The sequence below is a fragment of the Otolemur garnettii genome, unplaced genomic scaffold, assembly GCF_000181295.1.
Source record: "Otolemur garnettii isolate 467f Iridium unplaced genomic scaffold, OtoGar3 scaffold00028, whole genome shotgun sequence".
In the NCBI taxonomy this organism is placed as follows: domain Eukaryota; kingdom Metazoa; phylum Chordata; class Mammalia; order Primates; family Galagidae; genus Otolemur; species Otolemur garnettii.
In genome coordinates, this window is record NW_003852423.1 from 18,313,169 (window position 1) to 18,332,637 (window position 19,469).

Below are 19,469 nucleotides of genomic sequence, written 5' to 3' on the forward strand. Positions count from 1 at the left end.
GAACCAATCTCTTAAACCCAGAGTCCTAGAACCTTAGAGATCTTCACTTAGGTAATTCCCCTTTACATAGACTGGATGTTGTAACCCTTAAAAAACAATGTGATTTTGCTTTCTTTCTTTCAGCTAACAGCATTTTATCGTGATGACGGGTAGATTAATAACTGCTCCTGACAGGAAGGACATACATGTCAGTAACATTGAAGCCTCATGATGAAGGAATTGTTGAGGCGACACTCAGGTGAGTGCTCTGATGGGAAGAAGGATTCTCTGTGGATGACTATGAATTATGAAGGACTTTCCCTTGCAATTTATACAGTGCACTGGCCCATGTCGTCTCAGCCCAGGTCAATATGTAATTGCACATTCTAATGACGGGAAAGAGCAGTGACCTGGATGCATCTACCGCTTTTATGGTGAGTCCAGAATGAGCAGCACGCTTAGTTCTGCATCCCTCGCAGCCCTTGGAGTTTATGATCCTGATGATGCCTTCAGTGGAAATGACCTAAGAAAAATCTTTTGCTGGGCTCTGACCCTTAATTTATTAATTCACAGTTAGATGTATTTAGTTCTTTCAGGTCTGTGAGTTTGCATTGCTAAATATGCTCCCTCAGAGTTGTGAAGTATTTAATTTGACTAGCTCTATAAATTATATAATGGTAAGGAAGCGAAAAAGGAAGAGAGAGAGTCACGGTTCAGAGGCGACAATGTAAAATGAACAAATCCCACTTTCACACAGAGGGTTGGGTTTTCTCAGTGAGTTTACATGATCTTCTTAGAAGTAACAGTCTCTGCTGATGCTCAGAGCCCACAATGACCTACGGCAGTCCAGGCTCCCTGAGAGCAGTGTTTCTGAAGCTGACGTGCACCTAGATCACCACTTTCAGCAGGTTTTCTGGGGTCAAAGGGATGGTATTTCCAGCAAGCTCTCAGGTGCCAGTGACGGAGTAGCAGGGACCTAAGTCACCAAATCAAAATACCAGGTCCCCAACTCATCACAATTCATTTTATTCCACAGCATGTTTAAGGGAATGTTATTCTCAGGAAGATGTTTGGGATTAAAATAATTAAAAAAACTGGAAAGTACACACATTTATGTATCTCTTCTTTTCATTAAATATATATCTGTTTGGCAAAAATGTTAGACTCTTTTGTACAAAAACAAAGCAAAAAAAAAAAAAAACAAAAAAACAAAAACCTAACCCAAAACCCTTGCAAATTGTAAATACCTGTAATAATTACAATGATGTAAACTTGGATGTCTGACAGCGTGACCCTCCTGTGGAGCCTGTGTTGCTGCAGAACTCTCAGGAAAAGTCACACCAAACCCTTGGATAGCAACAGCCCGTCACTGAGGCAGTCTCGTGGAGATGGAGCATGAACACTGTTTTCACCAGTTGTGCTTTCAGCTAAGAGGCTGGGAGCGTGTGTGGAAATGAAGGCAGGTCTGGCCGAGAGCAGGGAGAGGAAATCCCAGACCAGCTAGCAAGGAGGGAAAGTGGGTGACGGTCACAGTGCAGATGCAAAGTGGGTGTGAGACCTGTGGACTGTGTGTCTGTGAGACCCGGTGCTGGCGAGGGCTACAAGAAGGTGGCTACTGACGCTCTTGGGGCAGCAAAGAGGGACAGGGTGAGGCCAAGATGGGGAGGGAGGCAGGAGTCTTGAAAGCAGATCTCAATTCAAATGGAACTGGAGGTATGAGCTGACTCTAGAGAGAAGGGCAAGGAGGACGCTAGGCCATTTCCTCCAGACACAGGCCTTGGGCACTTGCCTGGTGGGCAAGTTTGGGGGCCATCTGGGGCTGCTGGCTTCCTACTCCGGGAAGGAAGGGCTTGCCTGCTGGGGGCTGGGCTGGAGGGGCCCCTTGGCTCTCTGATGGTGGGCTTTGCTCATGTCCCACCAGTGGTCTGCAGCAACAGGAAGTGATCTAAAGCAGTGGAGCCTAGAAACAGAGCCAGGGAGGTGAGCAAGATGCCAGGTAGGGGCCGAGAGATGCCCGGGCTAGAGGCGCGGCTGAAGGAAGTGCTGACCCACAGCTTCCCTTCACCAAAGGGGGGTTCCAAGGCGAGGGTGTGTTTTCATTCCTCTCTCCTGTTAGCAGAGTTTCCAGTTTTGGAGAAGGCGTGTGCGGCCCGGCCACATCAGTTACAGTCGTAGACGAAGTCATAGTTGCTGGGCTCCTTGGGGATGGGCGGGGGCGCGTCTGGGATCTGGATGTTCTCCAGGTCCAGGAGGCGTAGCTTGATCTCCATGCTGAGCAGGGTGTCCAGGTCGTTCCGGGTCAGGTCGCTCATCATGTCCTTCCCGAGCAGCGCATTCAGCCCATCCGTCCAGATGCAGTACTGGTGGGAATGGAGGTGAAATCATTTTCAGTGACAATTACCGGAGAAGTAAAAATAGCTAGCATTCAGTGGATAGTAACAGGCACTAGGCTCTGTGCTAAGTGCTTTGCCCACATCATCATTTCATATTCACAACCTCCATATAAAGTTGACAAATCCGTTATCATCTATCTCGTTTCACAGGTGAGGAAACTGAAGTTAGAAACTGGGGAGAGGGGGTGGAATTTGAATTCGGGCAATCTAACTCCAATGCCTGGAGGCTTCCCTGCAAAGAATGCCTCCTTACATCACGGCTGAGAGTTTGAGTTCTCCATGACCATGCAAGATAATGTCTCTAACACCCACCCCCAAGCCATGTGCCTCTGACCTTAAGGCACTGGCAAATATATCCCAGCACTCCTGGAATCAGCAGCAGTCAAGCTTTTGGCTGCTTCCAGTTGTGTTCCTAGTCTAGTAGCTAGTCTCTGTCTGTCTCACCTGATTCCCAGCACTCCCAGTGACAGTCCCATCCCAGCCTAGGCTGGTGGTAGTCCCACCTTTGTGTTTCCTGACAAAAGGGCTAGAAAATGGCATTTTGTTGTCCAATGTCTGGCAGTCAAAATGGCTAGAATTATTGGGAGATCTTCATGGGAAGTGTGCTGGCTTCCTGTCTGGGGACCTCTTCTGTCTGGGTCTCTAATTTCCCAGCGTTTCTCTCCACATCTCTGGGTCCTGATCTCCATGGGACATCACCTGTATTGGAAAGCCCTTCAGAGTACCTACCTAAGAGTTTGGTTCTTCTTCTCTCATAAAATTAACCCTAGCCTTCTTAGACTAGGAACTCCTGAGGGGTGGGAGAAGGAACTGTGCCTCAGTTCTCTGAGGACCTGCCTTGCTCTTGTCAACTTCCCTTCCAGAGACCCAGGTGCTGCCAGAATTGTAGAAACCACCTTTGTTCCACTCATCTGCTGGTTCCCCCCCCACCCCAGACTGAATGACAGCCGCTGCTCTATTCTGCCTACTGAGCAGGTTCCCATGTTAGCACACACCCTAGACTTCTTCCTCTCCTGGTCTCATGGGGCCAAGTGACAATTCTAGACCCTAGTGAGCCTATCTTTTATACTGTGGCAATCTGTACTGTATTCTAGAATATGACAGTAGATCTCAATACCAAAGTACTAAAAATATATTACAAGCACTGTGTACATCTCCAATCATGAGGTGGTGGAAATCTATCATGACATGTGTCAGCGGTACACTTTCTAAGCCAAGGAGATGCACAAAGGGTGAGATTCATGTCTGAGGAGGCAGCACTGAAATCTAGGGCTTTGGTTGTACCTTGGGCCAAAGCATGGAACCCATGTAAACACTGGGTTAGTGCTGAGGGATGTTGGGAAGCATTAGTGTGCTCTCGAATACCTTAGCCAGATTCTGAACAGTCTAACCATCCACTGCCTCATAAATAACCTTGATAGAAACAGATACCTAGTGAACCTTGGAGATCCTGGTCTTGTAGAGTCTGGGATGTGGAGACTTTATTAACAAAAGATTTCCAGATAATTCTGATCATCTGGAAATATGTATGGGAATTCAATATTCTCAAAGGCTCCCTTCAGCTCCAACAGTTTCATGGTAAATCCCACATCCCGAAGAGTACTGCTCTTGCACAGAGCCTTTCCAGCTTTGGCTAGGTTCCTAGTACAGATTAATTCAACCCACAGCAACATTGCTCTGGTGCTTTTCTTCTGAGAACAGCAGGTACAAACAATTTTATTAAAAGTACAATTGACCAATAAATAAAAACCCTGCGGTAATGAATTTGAGTTGGAACTATCAGTATCAACTCATGATGTGTTTTATCTTAAAAAACATCATAACTCCTAGCCCCATTCCCCAAAAGACCTAAAAATAATCAACAACCAAGTATTAATAAGCACAACTTAAGCCCAGATCCTGGTTAGTGAATACCATTTCCTATTAAAAGTAGCCAAGGCTCCATAGGAGAAGGGCAGGAAATGTACGCGATGAACCCGGAACATCTTGTCATACTTTAATGCCAGAAAGTTATCAAAGACAAAGGAGTCGTGTCAACAGAACTTAGAAGCCAACCAGGTGGTGTTGCTGCATGTCCCAGATTAAGACAATCTAGACACTAATAATTATAATAACAGAAACATACTGAGACACAAACGTTTAAATCTACGACTCACTCAAACACTAGAAACACCTCACTGATCTTTGAAAGATGCTTACACATTAGAACCTTCAGAGCCAACCACCTCCCTGCACTGACCACCTTTTAAATTTGCATAGTCCAGACATGGTGTCCGTACAGTAGGCCTACTTCCTTATGTTGACCACCACCCTATGTTGAAGAGTTTGTTATAGTCCCTCAGGGGGCCAACTTACAGCGGTTCTACTACATTTTGAAGACTGGCAAAGTGAATCAAGTATTTTTCCTGCTTATCTTATACAAATTGTATCACTTTAAGGTAGCCAAATAGTTGATGAGACTGGTTTCTCTTCATATATCCTGTTTACAGAGGGTGGCCATAAAGTTCATGTACTATTTAAAATTGCACACTATTTTAAATTGCACGTGAACTTTATGGTCAGCCTGTATATGAAGAAGGAATGACAGAACTGGGACATCAACCTTTTGGAATCTCATTGGATCCCAGAGCCAGGAAGACACCACAAAAGCACACATGATTGGATGCTGTTAAAAATTGAGCCTGGAATTGATTAGTTCTCTAACTATTGATTTATAGGAAATATAGGAGACATGGGACAGATGAATATATGAAATGACAATGCAGGTTGTGATGGGCAGAATAGTACTGCCTTCTGAAGATGTCCAGATACTACTGCCTGATCCTGGGAATATGGCAGGTTCTGTAGCAAAGAAAATAAAGGTTGTATCGGCTGGCCTTAAAATAGAGAGATGAGATAATCTAGGTGGGTGATGTCATCATAGGGGTCCTTAAATGTGAGAGGAGGAAAACAGAAGGAGGGTCAGAATCAGAAAAAGGAGGTGGAGATTTGACCCCAGAGGTGGCTGGAGCGGCAGGATGCAAGGGCTCAATGTGCAGATCCCCTTGATGGATAGAAGCGGAACGGGCTAGGAGACATTCTCCCTTGGGGCCTCCAGAAAAGAACATGGTCCTGCTAACACCTTGATTTTAGCCCCGTAAGACCCACATCTGACTTTTGACCTCCAGAATTGTGATACAAACAGTTCCCAGGTTATGAACAAGATAGGCTCTATAGGTTTGTCCTTCAGTTGAATTTGTACATTAGTTGGAACAGGTACGTTTACCTATTACCTGTATCAGCCTCTGTTCCTAAGTGTGAGTCATAGTTTAGTTGGATGTCTGTCAGTTAAAGGATGCTTGTAATACGTTGTGTGGTTTAAAACTAACCACATTTGTGGTAGTTTGTTACAGCAGCAACAGTGAACTAATGTACAGAGTTATAATCGCCATCTAGATTACTGGCAATGTTAGGGGACTAACAATCTGTTTTCTTTAGTAAACAAATTGCAATGAGAAAAAACACAAGCTCATGGCTGTGAGAGACAGAGAAAGAGAGGATCCTATAGATTCAGAGAAACCTAAGGAAAATGCCAACCGACTGCAGTGTATGGATCTTATTTCCATTATGATTTGAACAAAAAATAGAAGGAAATAACCACAAGTGAGACAATTGGAGACATATGGAAACAGATTGCACATGGTGGCATTAAAATCCATATTAGGTGTGATAATGGCATTGCAGATATGTTTTAAAATCGACTGTTAGAGATGCAGGCGGGAATATTTACAAATAAAATGACATGATACTGGATTTGATTCAAAACAATCAGGGGTGGCAGCCAGGTGTGGAGGAAAGAGTGAGTGGGAACATAGGCGACCCAGATTGGCCATGAGTTGATGACTGCAGAAGCTCACTGAGGAAGGGGTGAGCTCAGGGTCTGTTCTAGCCATTCCTAGCTCCACAGTGCAGGAGCTCAGGGAAAGGCTTGTGGAGCAAGACTTCAGGGCTCAAATCCTAGCTCCCTCCCTCACGACTTGTGCGACACTGGACATGTTTCTTAACTTCTCTGCCCCTCATTTTTCTCTTTTGTAAAATGAGAATAGTATTATAGTTTGTTTCTCGTAGAGTTATGCAAGAATTAAGTGAGGTTTTATATATATAAATGGTGCCTGGTAGAGTAAGCCAGGCTAGTTATAATTTCAGTTGGCCCTTCAACATCATGAGCTTGAATTGCGTGGGACACTTACAGGTAGATATCTTTTCAATAAAAGTTACAGAGAGTGTGCCTGTCTCCTCTACCTCCCCTTCCACCTCCTTCACCTCTTCCTCCTCTGCCACCCGAGACAGCAGGACCAACCTCTCCTCTTCATTCCCCTCTTTAGCCTATTAAGGGGAAGATGATGAGGATGAAGACTGAAGACTGAAGACCTTAATGACGATCCATTTCCACTTAATGAACAGTAAACATACTTTTTTCTCCTCATGACCTTTTTTTTATTTGTTTAGGATTCAGTGAAGGTATAAAAAATTAGGTTACTGATTGCATTTGTTAGATACAGTCCCTCTGATAATTGTGTCCCACCCCTAAGAGGTGTGCCATACACCGTGACTCCCCACTCGCTCCCTCCTTCCTTGTTCCACTACCCTACCCCTTGCATTAGCTCTTCTACTGCCTTCACATTAGAATTGAGTATATTTGATTCCTCATGACTTTCTTAATACCATTTTCTTTTCTCTAGCTTACTTTATTGCATCATAATATAATATACAAATATGTGTCACCTACTGTTTATGCCATCAGTAAGGTTTCTGCTCCACAGCAGGCTATTAGCAGTAACGTTTGGGGGAGTGAAAGGTTATAAGTGGGCTTTCAAGTGCAGGGCGGAGGGGTCAGGGCCCCAATCTTTGTGTTGTTCAAGTATCAACTACACTATTCTTCTTTCTATTGTTGAGGTATTCAGTTCCGGGAGGCCTCTTTCCCCTCATTGATAAATGAGATTATCTGTAATAGAACTTTCTATTTTAGGGAGTGATTATGAAAGTAAAATGAGGTAATAGATAAGAAAGAGTTTGAAGAAATTAAAAGTATTCACAAGGGTATGTCATTTTTCTCTTCATTGTATCTCTAAGAAGTGGCAGATATGAACAAAAATCTGGCATTCCTAGAGCATTTGTCCTCACTTGGAATTAACGCACACTGGGGAAAGCAACCTTACATAGATTTAAAAAACATCCAAAGTGCTACTAATTTAAGTGGCTTTCTACACTGTGCACAACCACCATTTCATATAAAAACAGAAACAGTAGGACACAGTATCTATTCTCAGAAAGATGAAGACAAAGTCTTACCCTTCAACAAACTAAATGTCGAGTGACACAGAATTATATTTAAGCACCATTCTAAATGCAAGAATTGTGTCTCATCTTTTCTCTCTCTTTGGGATGTACAATTTTATTCAAAAGCTTCAAACCAGTAAAAACCCCATACCTAATAACTTGTAAATGAGCTCCGTGTCCTAGGAGAAATGGGGAACAAAGTCAGGTTCTATTAAAATGTTCTCTTCCTTTCTAAAAGCTGTTTATGCAACCACACGCCAAACAAAAATTTGAATGGTCTCATCTAAAAATAAGTTTCAAGCATGATGTTGGATTCCAGTTTACAAAAGAAAGTGAAATCAACCATAACTGCTACTTTATCTTACAAATTCATTTTCCTAGATTTATGCTAAATATTTTAAATATAGCTGACAGCATGCTTCAAGAAGAGAAACAAATTATACATATAACAAGATGTCAAAAAGGAATAAAAACATCTTGAAAATAAAATCCTAACAGCAGAGACAGCTCTAACCTCTTAAAATAGCTTAAAGAAACTTAGTAGAAAACCTACTTCATCAGATATTTTAAAGAATAGAGACTAGTTTATCTTGGGAAAATGCAGACCAAAAATTAAATACTCAATAAAAACCAAAGTTGTAAAGCAGGCCTCTTCTTCCTCTGGGTTAGAGATTATGCCTTTGCTGACTTAGAGGTAGTTGTACACTCTCCTCCTTTACCAGGAACTGTAGATTAAACTAGTAAGAAGTTGAACCTGGGTGGCACCTGTAGCTCAGAGGAGTAAGGTGCCAACCCCATATGCCAGAGGTGGTGGGTTCAAACCTACCCCTGGCCAAAAACTGAAAAAAAAAAAAAAAAACCAACGACCAATGAAGTTGAACCTGTTGTAACTGGCAGTTTTTCAAGAGGTTTCTGTTCTCTTCCCAGTCAAAAAGATGCCCCTTTGTTCGTGGTTTTTTTCGGGCAGGACTTTCTTTTTTTTTAAGTGTAATGTCTTTCCTTCCACTATTTTTTTTGCCCCAGGGAAAATGCAATGTTGCCTCATTAATCAACCTTACCTCATGCTTGTCTGGAGCGATGAAGTTCAGTTGGCAGTTTGAGTCATAGAGGATGGAGAAAGCAAGTTCGAGCACCTCCTACAGGAGATGAGAGGAAACACCACACGTTAGAGAAAACTGGCACCTCCGTCCTGCAGTTATAAACGGCTGCGGACTGAACATGGAGTACAGCTTACGCAGGGGTCCTCAAACTTTTTAAACAGGGGGCCAGTGCACTGTCCCTCAGACTGTTGGAGGGCCAGACTGCGGGCCCCGGGACGAGTTGGCTGCTAAGCAGGACAGGCAGCGGCGGCCAAAACACCCGGTGGGCCGGATAAATGTCCTAGGCAGGCTGCATGTGGCCCACGGGCCGTAGTTTGAGGACACCTGGAGCTTTACAGCGTGTCCCAACAGAGGAGAGGTGAGGAGGCTGATGGAAGGGAGGGGCTCGGTGAAGGTCACAGCATGACTCCTTCCACATGAGGGAGGTCTGCGTGACCATATCACTTAGTTCTCAGGACAGCACATGCAGCGACCGTCATCACTTCCCTCTCTAGGACGGGCGTACAGAGGTTAAACGGGGTCCAAGGCCACAGCCCCAAGCTGTGCTCTTCTTTCTTCTCCAGCATCTTCCTTCCCGGGAAGGCAGAAAAAACAGTAACCTCTCCCCTAATCAGTAGCATTAAGGGGTGATCTAACTTCTATCACCCCAAAACACAGTGGTCCATAGAGGTCTGAGCTTCCTAAAAAGTGGAAGCTACATTGGAGGTAAGAAGGCTTCTGAGTGAGCCCACTGTTTTTATGTCTATCCTTTGACTTTTCAACTACTACAGAGCAGTGTCTCCTCAGAGTCATGAGCTCATTCAACAAAGGCTGCAGCGGGGAAAAGAGAAGGGTGGACTCAAGTGATGGAACAGCTGAGCCGCGCTGGTCAGCACCTACTGGCAGCAGAGTGAGCCAGGCCCAAAGAACCAAAGACGAACTGATGCTTTGGTTTCATTGTCGCAGAAATGACCCTGCCAAGGCACTAAGTGTCATGTCTAGTGTGTTCGTGAACATGCTTCTCTAGCTGCACGTGCTGACAGTGCTGGGTATGGTGATCACTGTGTCTGGGCAGTCGGCACAGGATGAGTCCTCAGCACACATCAACACCCTAATGGCACCTGGTCTGCAGGGGAAGGGCCAGGCATATCCACACCAGCACTCCACACTGTTACCACAGTGTTACAGTGTACTTCCTTCTCTCTGCCTTTATTGGGCACCACTGATGACCTTGGTTACCCATGGCTGTGACCTGGGGGCTGCACTGCTCAGAGATTGCCCATGAGTTCTCCACTTCATTCTCTACCAAATTATCTGTCCGAGGATGTGTCTGGGGCCAAGTGACTCACAGCAAGAGTGGCCCAGAAACAAGACCATGGCAAGGAGATGAGGCCAGTGCCTCCAGATTGCAGAATTTCAGTTGGATTAAAGAATTCTTCCAAAGTGAACTCCACAGACCCACGTTAGCAGGATGCCTCTCCCAACCTGGTCCCTCCCCCAGCTATTTCTGGCTCTCGTGGAGTTTTTTCGTGTGCCTCGCTCTGGCTGTCCCACACTCAGAGGGGAAGCTCAGGTTCTCAGGCTACGCGTACCATTACCTCACATGCAAACAGACTCCTTACTCTGCCAGAAATAGAATCAAGTGAGGGGAAAATGCTGAGTCATGCAATAGGAGCGATTCTCCAAATATGCACTCCCGAGATTTCGCTCTTTCCTTCCGTAGGCTTCTACCCAGGCCTGTCCAAGAATAGAAAAGGAAGACCAGACAAACAAAAGAGAATTTTCCATTCGGTATGGCATCTGTTTCCATAACCATATTTCTCGAGTCCTTTAGTTTATAATTGTAATGGCATGCTTTTACCAGTGTCAACATAAATTGAAATTATTAAGAAAACCACCAAGGCAATACATATCAAGAACCAGCTATTCTGGGGCGGGGGGTGGGTGTAATTCTTGTAGAACATTCAAAAGCAAGGAAAAGTTAAATATTATCTGTAAGAACATAAGGAGAAACTAAATCTCTCCCTCTCCTACTTTGGGTATTAAAGAAATAAAAAATTAGCAACCCAAAGTCACGTATTTGTCCAGCCATTCAGTGGGGATAATTATGAAGATCTGACGTTTAGTGACGGGCAGGAGGAAGGCACACTTTGTGTACACCGATGACAGGAAGGAACAAGACTTACTGGGGGCAGACATGGAAGCTGGCATGTGAAAGGAAAATCACTATGTTGGCCGGGCACGGTGGCCCACGCTGGTAATCCCAGAACTCTGGGAGGCCAAGGCAGGTGGACTGCCCGAGCTCACAGGTTTGAGACCAGCCTGAACCAGAGTGAGACCCCGTCTCTAAAAATACCCAGGTGCTGTGGTATGTGCCTGTAGTCCCAGCTACCCAGAGGCTGAGGCAAGAGAATTGCTTGAGCCCAGGAGTCTGAGGTTGCTGTGAGCTATGATACCCTGGCACTCTACCAAGGGCGACACAGTGACAGTGTCTCAAAAAAAAAAAAAAAAGAGAGTCATTATGTTGAGGTGCTGGAAACGTTGAGGGCTGGGTCATACATCATTATTTCTTCTTTTCTTCTTAAAACATTTTTTTTCAGTGAAATGTTACTCTTTAATCTCATAAATTTATACAAACTGTCCTCGGGTTAGGAACACTGATAAAAATGATTTCTTTATTAGTCTGAGAGTCATTCATTAGGAAAACTCTCTTGACTTCTACTTGAGAGATGGGAAAGCAAGGAGAGGATGGACTTTGATTCTTAACAACCAGTCAGGAGCTCACTTGGCCCTAAGGGGCCCTTCAGAGGTAAGCAGAAAAGGTGAAATTCACCACCCCGCTCTGGGATGACTCTGGGGGACAAGTGCATCTTTGTTCAGGGACATTACATGAGGGATCGTCCCCTCACTGATGCTAACGGCCAGTGTGAACATCACTGCAGCCCAGACTCATGCTCTTGACTGGGTGCTAAAGCTACTAGAGACTGGAGTGCCACCGAGGTTACTGCTGTGACACTTTTCTCTGTTGCACAGGGACAGAAAAAGTAGCAAAAGGAGGGAGTGCACAGACCTGGGGCTTTGCCCTTCTACGTATATGTCATTCAAGATGAGAACAGTCAGAACTGTCATGACCTAGATTTCTGGTAAACACAGGCAGGAAACAGGAAATTTGTGAGGATGTCAATTCCCACTTTAATTTCTCCAGGGCTGCCTGGGAAAGAGTGGAAGGAATTAATTCTCTGAACCAAATGCCTGCATGTAGGGTGCTATTGCTCTCAGTGGGTTTTCTTGACATCTCCGGCCTGCTGTCATTGAGCCGCTGGTGAAGGTGAGCTCCTCAGCACCTTCAGCAGGCAGGCTGCAGCCAGGCGCAATGACACATTTTCGGCTAACACTCCAGAAGCTGCCACCTGTCCAAACTGCCCTTGAGGGAGAGAGTTGGGAGGTGGTTGTGGAGTACACTGCCACAGATCAGGGGCTGCTTGCCTCCACAGGCCGCTACACTCACTTACACAGCTAACACACTGGGGCTTTGCTGCTCACGACTCAAGGTCATTTATTCCTTCTGGATTTAAATCCGTGAAAAATTACATCCAAAGGCAACTTGTCTCTGTCCTGCGTTCCACTGGTGCATACCTGCCACGTTGTCATGTGGAGGAAGGCTCACATAGGCTGAGTTCTGGGGTTCTGGGGGACTGAATATCATTCCATGTCCAGGGCTGCTGACCACCCCTCCTCCACTCCCAGTTGACCTGCTGGCCCTGGGAGCAGTGACAAGGCATGCCAAGTCAGGAGATGTTCAGAGAAATGGTGCCTGGGTGTAGAGACTGCCTTCTTAATCGGTCCAATGATGGATTGACTGAATACAACAGTACAGTTTCATGTGACATATTCTTAGTATATAGTGTTGATGGGAATAAGTTTGGGAATAAGTTAGCACTTCTGGTCATTTTGCCCAGCATTCACTTAATTACGTTGGTTCTCGATCTAGCCATGTCGTCTTGAGGGCAAAGCATTTTGATGATTGACGCAGGCTATAACATGGCATGTGTGCCTGGGTGCTAACTGTGGTCACAGCAATAGCAATAGATCTCAGAGCTACAGTACACTGCTGCTCATCTGTAGATCTAAGAATAGAGATCTATTTTTTAGACAGCAAAAACCACTCGTTCATGTAGTACGTAATAGAGGAGATTGCCTTCCTTAGGCAGCTATAACTTTCTGGCCCCAATCTATCTTAGCAGGATTTTTGGCTAATAATTTCCCAGCCCACATTCTTCTCCCTGTCCCGTCTATCCTATACTCAGAGTTCAGTGTCCCCAATCAGGATGTTCGTCACATGTGGAAAGGCCCTTTGGCTTCATAGACCGTTCCTCCTCCTGGGAAGTCTTCTCCTCACTTCTCCTCCTGGCCGATTCTTTTCAGAAGCTAGGTCATGTGTTATTTTCTCTGTGAGCCTTTCTCAACTCTCCCAGGCTCCCTCTGGGTGTAAACTCGGGGGGCACAGATGTATTCAATTGTAACTGCATGTTTATATACAAACCTCGTCTACTGGACATCCAAGGACAAGGGCCAGGTCATATTTATCTTTGGGTTCCTAGCATCTGCCACAAATAAGATGAATGATAATGAATGAAGTAAACTTGAATAAAGTGCTTTTTGGTTAAGACCAGGGTCTTCAAGATAATGCTGGGACATTAGCTTCTGGTAGAATGTACTTCTCATTTCAGACTTAAGCAGCACACTGGAAAAACAAAAGCTTAAATCTGGCAAATGGGAAGATAGAAGTTTCTCTTATACCAAATATACTCCCATCTGAAGTGGTGGGAACCCATGAGACCTTCTCTCTGCTGATTACATGATGATTGTTCAACTAAAATCCCTGAATCCATTGAAACAAATACCAAGAACGCCCAACTTAAAACGCACAGCCACAAATCAACTTATTTTTATAAGTTATAGAGCTTGAATTTAGAATCCTGAATCCTTAAAAATAGAAGTCCTCCAGCTGAATCTCCATCTACTCATGAGAATTCTTTTCAAATCTTAGTCAGAAATTTTCTAATCTCTCTGTGAAGAACCCAGAACTTCTCGTCTCATAGAAATCTGCTGTTGCACTGATGTCTGTTAAAGACGCGAGGCTCTGAACCCCAGGAGAACAGAGTCACGTTTACATTCTACACCCAGAGCTCATCCTATGGCAGGCACTCAGTGCTGAGTGAGGGATTGACTGTGGACAAATGCCTCAAGGGAAAGGACCAGTTCCCTTCCTCTTCCTAGTCCCAGGGGCGTGGATAGTGTCAAGCACATCAGCAGACAGGGAATGGGTCAGAGGACCCTAATACTTTGCCATTAACAGAGTGTCTCCATAATGGATGCTAATGGCTCAGTTTGTCTTGCTCAGCAATTAAGCTAACCAGGAGTCCTGCAGCATAAAATGTCAGAAGCTGCTCCCCACAGACAGCATGCCTTGGTTCTTGCCCGCCCACTGTGCGCTGACAGACCTCCTATGGACACATTTTGGTCAACTCTCCTTTTAGGCCTCAGGTCTCCCCTTTCCTCCCCAAAAGTTCCAGGGGTCTGAAGGAGGGGGTCTCTAGAGTAGTGGAAAAAGAAATGTGGGGTGTGGGCGTTGAGGAGGGAGAACTGTGGCTTTCTTGTTTGCCTATAATGGTTTGCCTGAAATAGGTACATGAATACTATTAACACTGAAAGACAAGTAATTCCATGTATATGCAAATGAAAGCGCCAGGCTGGGGGAGATAGTGCCATTCTCACCCCTCAAGGCAGGAAGCCCAGGTGGCTACAACATCTGGAACAGTGAATCCCAGGAAGTAGCCTCCATCTGCAGTCTTACTTATCTGGTCATAGCAGTGTGCCCCATACATCCGTCTTTCATCCATCCATCCACTTTATCCATCCATCCAACCAGCCGACTATCCATCCATCATTAACCCAGCCATCCATCCATATTCCACTCATCCATCATTCACCCATCTATCCACCCTTCCATCATCCATCCACTTATCTGTCATCCACCCATCCGTCTATCATATACCCATCCATCATCCACTCACCCACTGATCATCTATCTACCCATCATCTGTCATCCACCCACCCACCCTCTAACCACCCATCTTTCATCTACCCATCCATCATCCATCCACCCACCATCATCTGTCCATCATTATCCATCTATCCATCATCATCCAACCATTTACTTTGTTATTGTCATGACAATAAGTAAACAACAACAACAAAAAAAGGCTGCAGAAATCATTTACTCAGTTGGTTTTCTTAGTCTCCTTTAAGGGAAGAGGAGTCTGATACAAGAAGCCCAAATACACCCACATGTATCATATGTTCAAATGAGATCATCATCTCTAGACCTATTTTGATAACTTGTGTCTTCTCTCACTTTTTCTCAGTTAGTTAAGCTAGAAGTTTACAATTTTATTAATCTTTCCAAAGAAGCAGCTTTTGGTTTTGTTGATTTTTCTCTACTATTTTCAGTTTCATTGATTCCCATTCTTTTTTTTATTATTCCTTTTCTTCTGTTTGCTTTAGGCTTAAATTGTGCTTCTTTCTTAGTGTCCTAAGGTGGAAACTTTATTGATTTTAGAGCTTTCTTCCTTTCTAGTACAGTCATTCAATGCTATCAATTTCCCCCTGAACACTACCTTCACTGCATCCCACACATTTTGATAACTTAATTTTCATCTTATTTAGTTTATAACACTTTGTAATTTCTCTTGAGACTTCCTTCCTCTTGGAGAGATGCGTTATTTAGAAGTGTGTTGTTAAATTTTTAATACATTGGCGGGATTTTCCAGCTATCTCTCTGCTTTTGATTTTTAGTTTAATTCCATTGTAATCTGAGAACACAGTTTGTATAATTGCTCTTCTTTTAGTCTATGAAGATGTGTTTTATGGTCCAAAAAGTGGTCTATTTTGCTGAATGTCTCCTGTGAATTTGAGAAGACTGTGTATTTTACTATGGTTGGCTGTGTTATTCTATTAATGTCAATTAGATCAAGGTGATTGAGGGTTTGGATCAAGTTATCAATATTCTTTTTTTTATTTTCTGCCTGCTTAATTTATTGATTACTGACAGAAGGATGTTGAAGTCTCCCATGTAAAAATGGATTTGTCTGTTTCTCCTTTTGGTTCTATCAGTTTCATTCATGATGCATGTATTTTGATGCCTCTGTGTTAAGTTCAGACATGTTTAAGATTCTTATGACTTTTTGGACTCCTAACTTTTCATGTTCCAGGGTGATGGTTTGCCTGTAACTTCATTTCTCTCTACTAGCTCCAAGAAAAGTTTCTGATTTCCACTTTGCTCAGCTTCTTCATACTATAAGGATGGGAGTGACAACTCTCAAGCTCTTTACGTGTTGGAGCTGAACCAGGAGGTCCCTCTATACTAACTTTACATGATTCTCTCTGTCCCTCCTTAACCAGCTTGAGTCCTGGCAGGCTGCTTTGCCTCCAGGTATCCCCTTCCTGGCCTTCTTTGGGGTACAGACTTCAGTTACTGCCATTTTCCCCATCTGGTTTCCTGCTCAGTTCTAAGTTATATAAATCCGAGGACCTCCTTGACTTGAGCTGAGCACAGCCAGTGTTTTCTGAGATAGTAGAAAGAACACCTGACACAGTGAGCATATGGTAATCCCTGCTGGTGTTGAAAAAAGTCTGCCCTACAAGAGGCAAACCGTGATAACTGGAGACTCAACTGTTATAGTTAAAGATGTGCCTCTGAAATCCACTGAGCCGTACAATCCCTGACTCCCCACATCATGGAGAAGACAGAAATGGAAACTCCATAGGTGCTGTGTAACAGAAAACTCATGGACCTTGGCTTCTTAGGCATGTCCTGACATTGCTATAGGTGGTAGGTAAATACCTTATGTGATAGTGTTGTGATGGGTTCAACAACAAAGGTTTTCCCATGGACTTGAGGTGAGTCATACTTGCATAACTTAAGAAGCAAAGACTTTGCAACCAGCCTCTGTGGCTGATCCTCTGTCCTCTGTCTTCCTGAACAGGACTTTCATAGTACTTTTGTTTAACAGGTTAAAGCAACCTGTTAACTTTTGTGACATGTGGGGTACCAAAATATCAGAAACACCCAGATAAATCTGGAGACTTTCATTCATGGATGGTATGCATCACAAGATGTCAGAGACATAACAAAAATTGGCTCTGTGATGGCCCCTCCAAGGGAAAATACCTTCCTTCTTTTCAAACAATGCCCTTCCCATACCCTCTGTATTAAGATAGTTGGTAAACTAGGAAGGGAAGTGAAAAGTATTGCACTGTGAAGCAAACCAGGCTGTCGTACACCTCGGGGGAAATGCCCTCCTTTAAGCTGAGTTTGAGATACTTTGTGGCCTACTTTTCACAATACTTTTCAGGCTTTAAAAGTTCTATAATTCTCTGAGTCAATTTCTCTCTGCCCGTCCCAAGCTTCTCTGAGCCCCCAGGGAGTGTGATAAGGGGGTAATCACAGCAGGAGAAAAAAAAAATGAGATGGCGGTGGAAGTTGGAGAAGGGAGAAACGAACTGACATGGGGGATTAGGAGAAGCCCAGAGCATAAGTGGAGATGAGCAGAGGAGGGTGGAGAGAGGACAAGGTGATAATAACCAGAGGGCAATTCCTAGGGTTGGAAAGAGAAAGTGAGAGAGTGAGAGAGATGGTGGGAATTAGAAAAGTGAACAGGGAGAGAATGGATAAGGGTAAGTGGTGATGCAAAACCAATCAGGAAAGGAACACTGAGTAAGAGATACATGACCACACACACACACACACACACACACACACACACAGAGCTATACAGGAGGGCTGGGCCAACTGCAGTCACTGACTGCATTGGGCAAATAGAGCTATTTGCAATAATTTGGAAATCATACCTTGTTTTGTTTAAGGGCACCTTTCTCTTTCATATGAGGGCAGTCCTTTCCCGTCACCACCGCTTTGATATCTGCCACCGGCACTGCAATTCATAACAGAAAATGAAAGTAACTACACCATGTGAAAGCTTTGATGTCAATAAAGAAACAGGACCAAGCACTGAGTGTGCTACCACAGCTGCCATTCCCAGAAACCACTCCCCCAAGAGCAGAGTGGTAAAAGAGGAAAAGAAATCAAGTGGAGTTCCAGGACTGGAAACAAAGATAGACTTTAATATTCTGGCATAAAACATCCCTGGGGAGAAAAAGCTTGCTTATTAGCAGAGTTTGGTTCACCAAAAAAAAAAAAAAAAAACAAACAAAAAACCCAAGATCGTAGTGTTCGAAGTGCTGGCATTAGAAATAAGAGTGCTTGTAATAGTAGCAGTGGTACTAACACCGATATTCCAGAAAGCTTCTGTGTGTCAGGAGCAATGCCAAGTGCTTCCCACATATCAGTATCTCTTGCTACAGCGTCGGCATCTCTATAGCTTCTGAGGTTTGGATAAGGAGGGAAAGAAGCCCTATCTTAAAAAACTTATCTCAGTTCTGAACTCTCACTCTCCAAAATGTCTCTCTCTGCCATCTCATTAATTCTCACAACATTTTGGTGAGGCAGGTTTTATTATTCCTATCTTACAGACAACAAAACTCAACTCAATTAAATAAAGGGAACATTCCTTTCTGATAGGGGACTGTGAAAATAACGCAGTTGGACAAAACGATGTTATCTCATGTCTTACTCAGAAGTTAGAGGAAGATAAGGAAAGCTACGGGAAGGACTGTGCATTTAAAACTTTTACAAAATCAAGAGAGAGAGAAGACAGTAGGATGGTTTGGAACCTTAATTGAAAACAGTGTAACATCATTGGTTCCTCTTTAATGCCTAAGCCTTCAGTCCCACAAGGAGTAGTGATTCAAGGAGCTCACACTGACTGGTATAGATTTCTGAAGGTAGGAATTTAGGCTTTGTTGAAGTGATCAATTCCTTAGATTCACTTAATGATGGAGATAATGAGATATTTCATAGTTAAAGATAGAATGTACAACATATTAAAACAATAGATCAGGAAAGCCCCCTAAAAGCTAACATTTTCCTAATTTGTTAACACCCTTAGAGACTTCTCTAAGGAGAATGGGGTTGTGATGGGCCTTTGAGGAATCTCTACAGGCTCCAGTGCCATCTGACCCACCACATCTTGCACCCTGATTCCACACCCTTTGGGTAGACATTTCGTGTGTTCATGAGTACAACTCCCAGTAACCATTGCAGTTTGGTGGGGATCATGTGACTGGTTTTGACCAATGAAATGTGAGAGGAAGTGCTTCTTTTTTAGACTGAGGCATCCTCTATTTGTTCTCCCCAGGTACGGAAACTGAAGAGGCCACATGTTCCATCCAGGAGGCCCAGCTGTGGGATGTAGCTGCTTAGCCATCGACCTGTGTTCCTGAGTGACTGTGTGGAGAAGTCCCTTACCAGCCTATGTAAATCATGTCATGTGAGTGAGAAATAAACTTCTGTTGTGCTTAGCCACTGAGACATGGGGATTGTTTGTGTGGCAACAGGGAGCAAGGCAGCCCCTTCACCTCAGCTTTTTGGCTTCTCTGCCTGGTCCCATTTGGATTGGCATCTTCCTGTAGAGGCTCTCTGTGATTCCTGAACCTACCTTTGACCATGAACACTGACATCAGTTCTCCTTAAATCCATTTTCATAAGCGTGGATTGGCCTTGTTCCCCTTAGTGGCT

At 44.1% G+C, this 19,469-nt stretch overlaps 1 protein-coding gene across 1 annotated transcript in view; it reads right to left on the reverse strand.

Moving 5' to 3' along the window:
• Window positions 1-989: 989 nt before the first annotated feature.
• Window positions 990-19,469, reverse strand: part of ELMO1 (engulfment and cell motility 1) — a 551,882-nt gene continuing 533,402 nt past the window's right edge. Inside the window, exons 20-22 of the mRNA XM_003788592.3 lie at window positions 17,684-17,766; window positions 8,750-8,827; window positions 990-2,339 (exon numbers count right to left, since the gene is read on the reverse strand). Coding sequence (XP_003788640.1) covers window positions 2,139-2,339; window positions 8,750-8,827; window positions 17,684-17,766 — 362 coding nt within the window. The 3' untranslated portion in view covers window positions 990-2,138. The remainder of the gene's footprint in view (window positions 2,340-8,749; window positions 8,828-17,683; window positions 17,767-19,469) is intronic.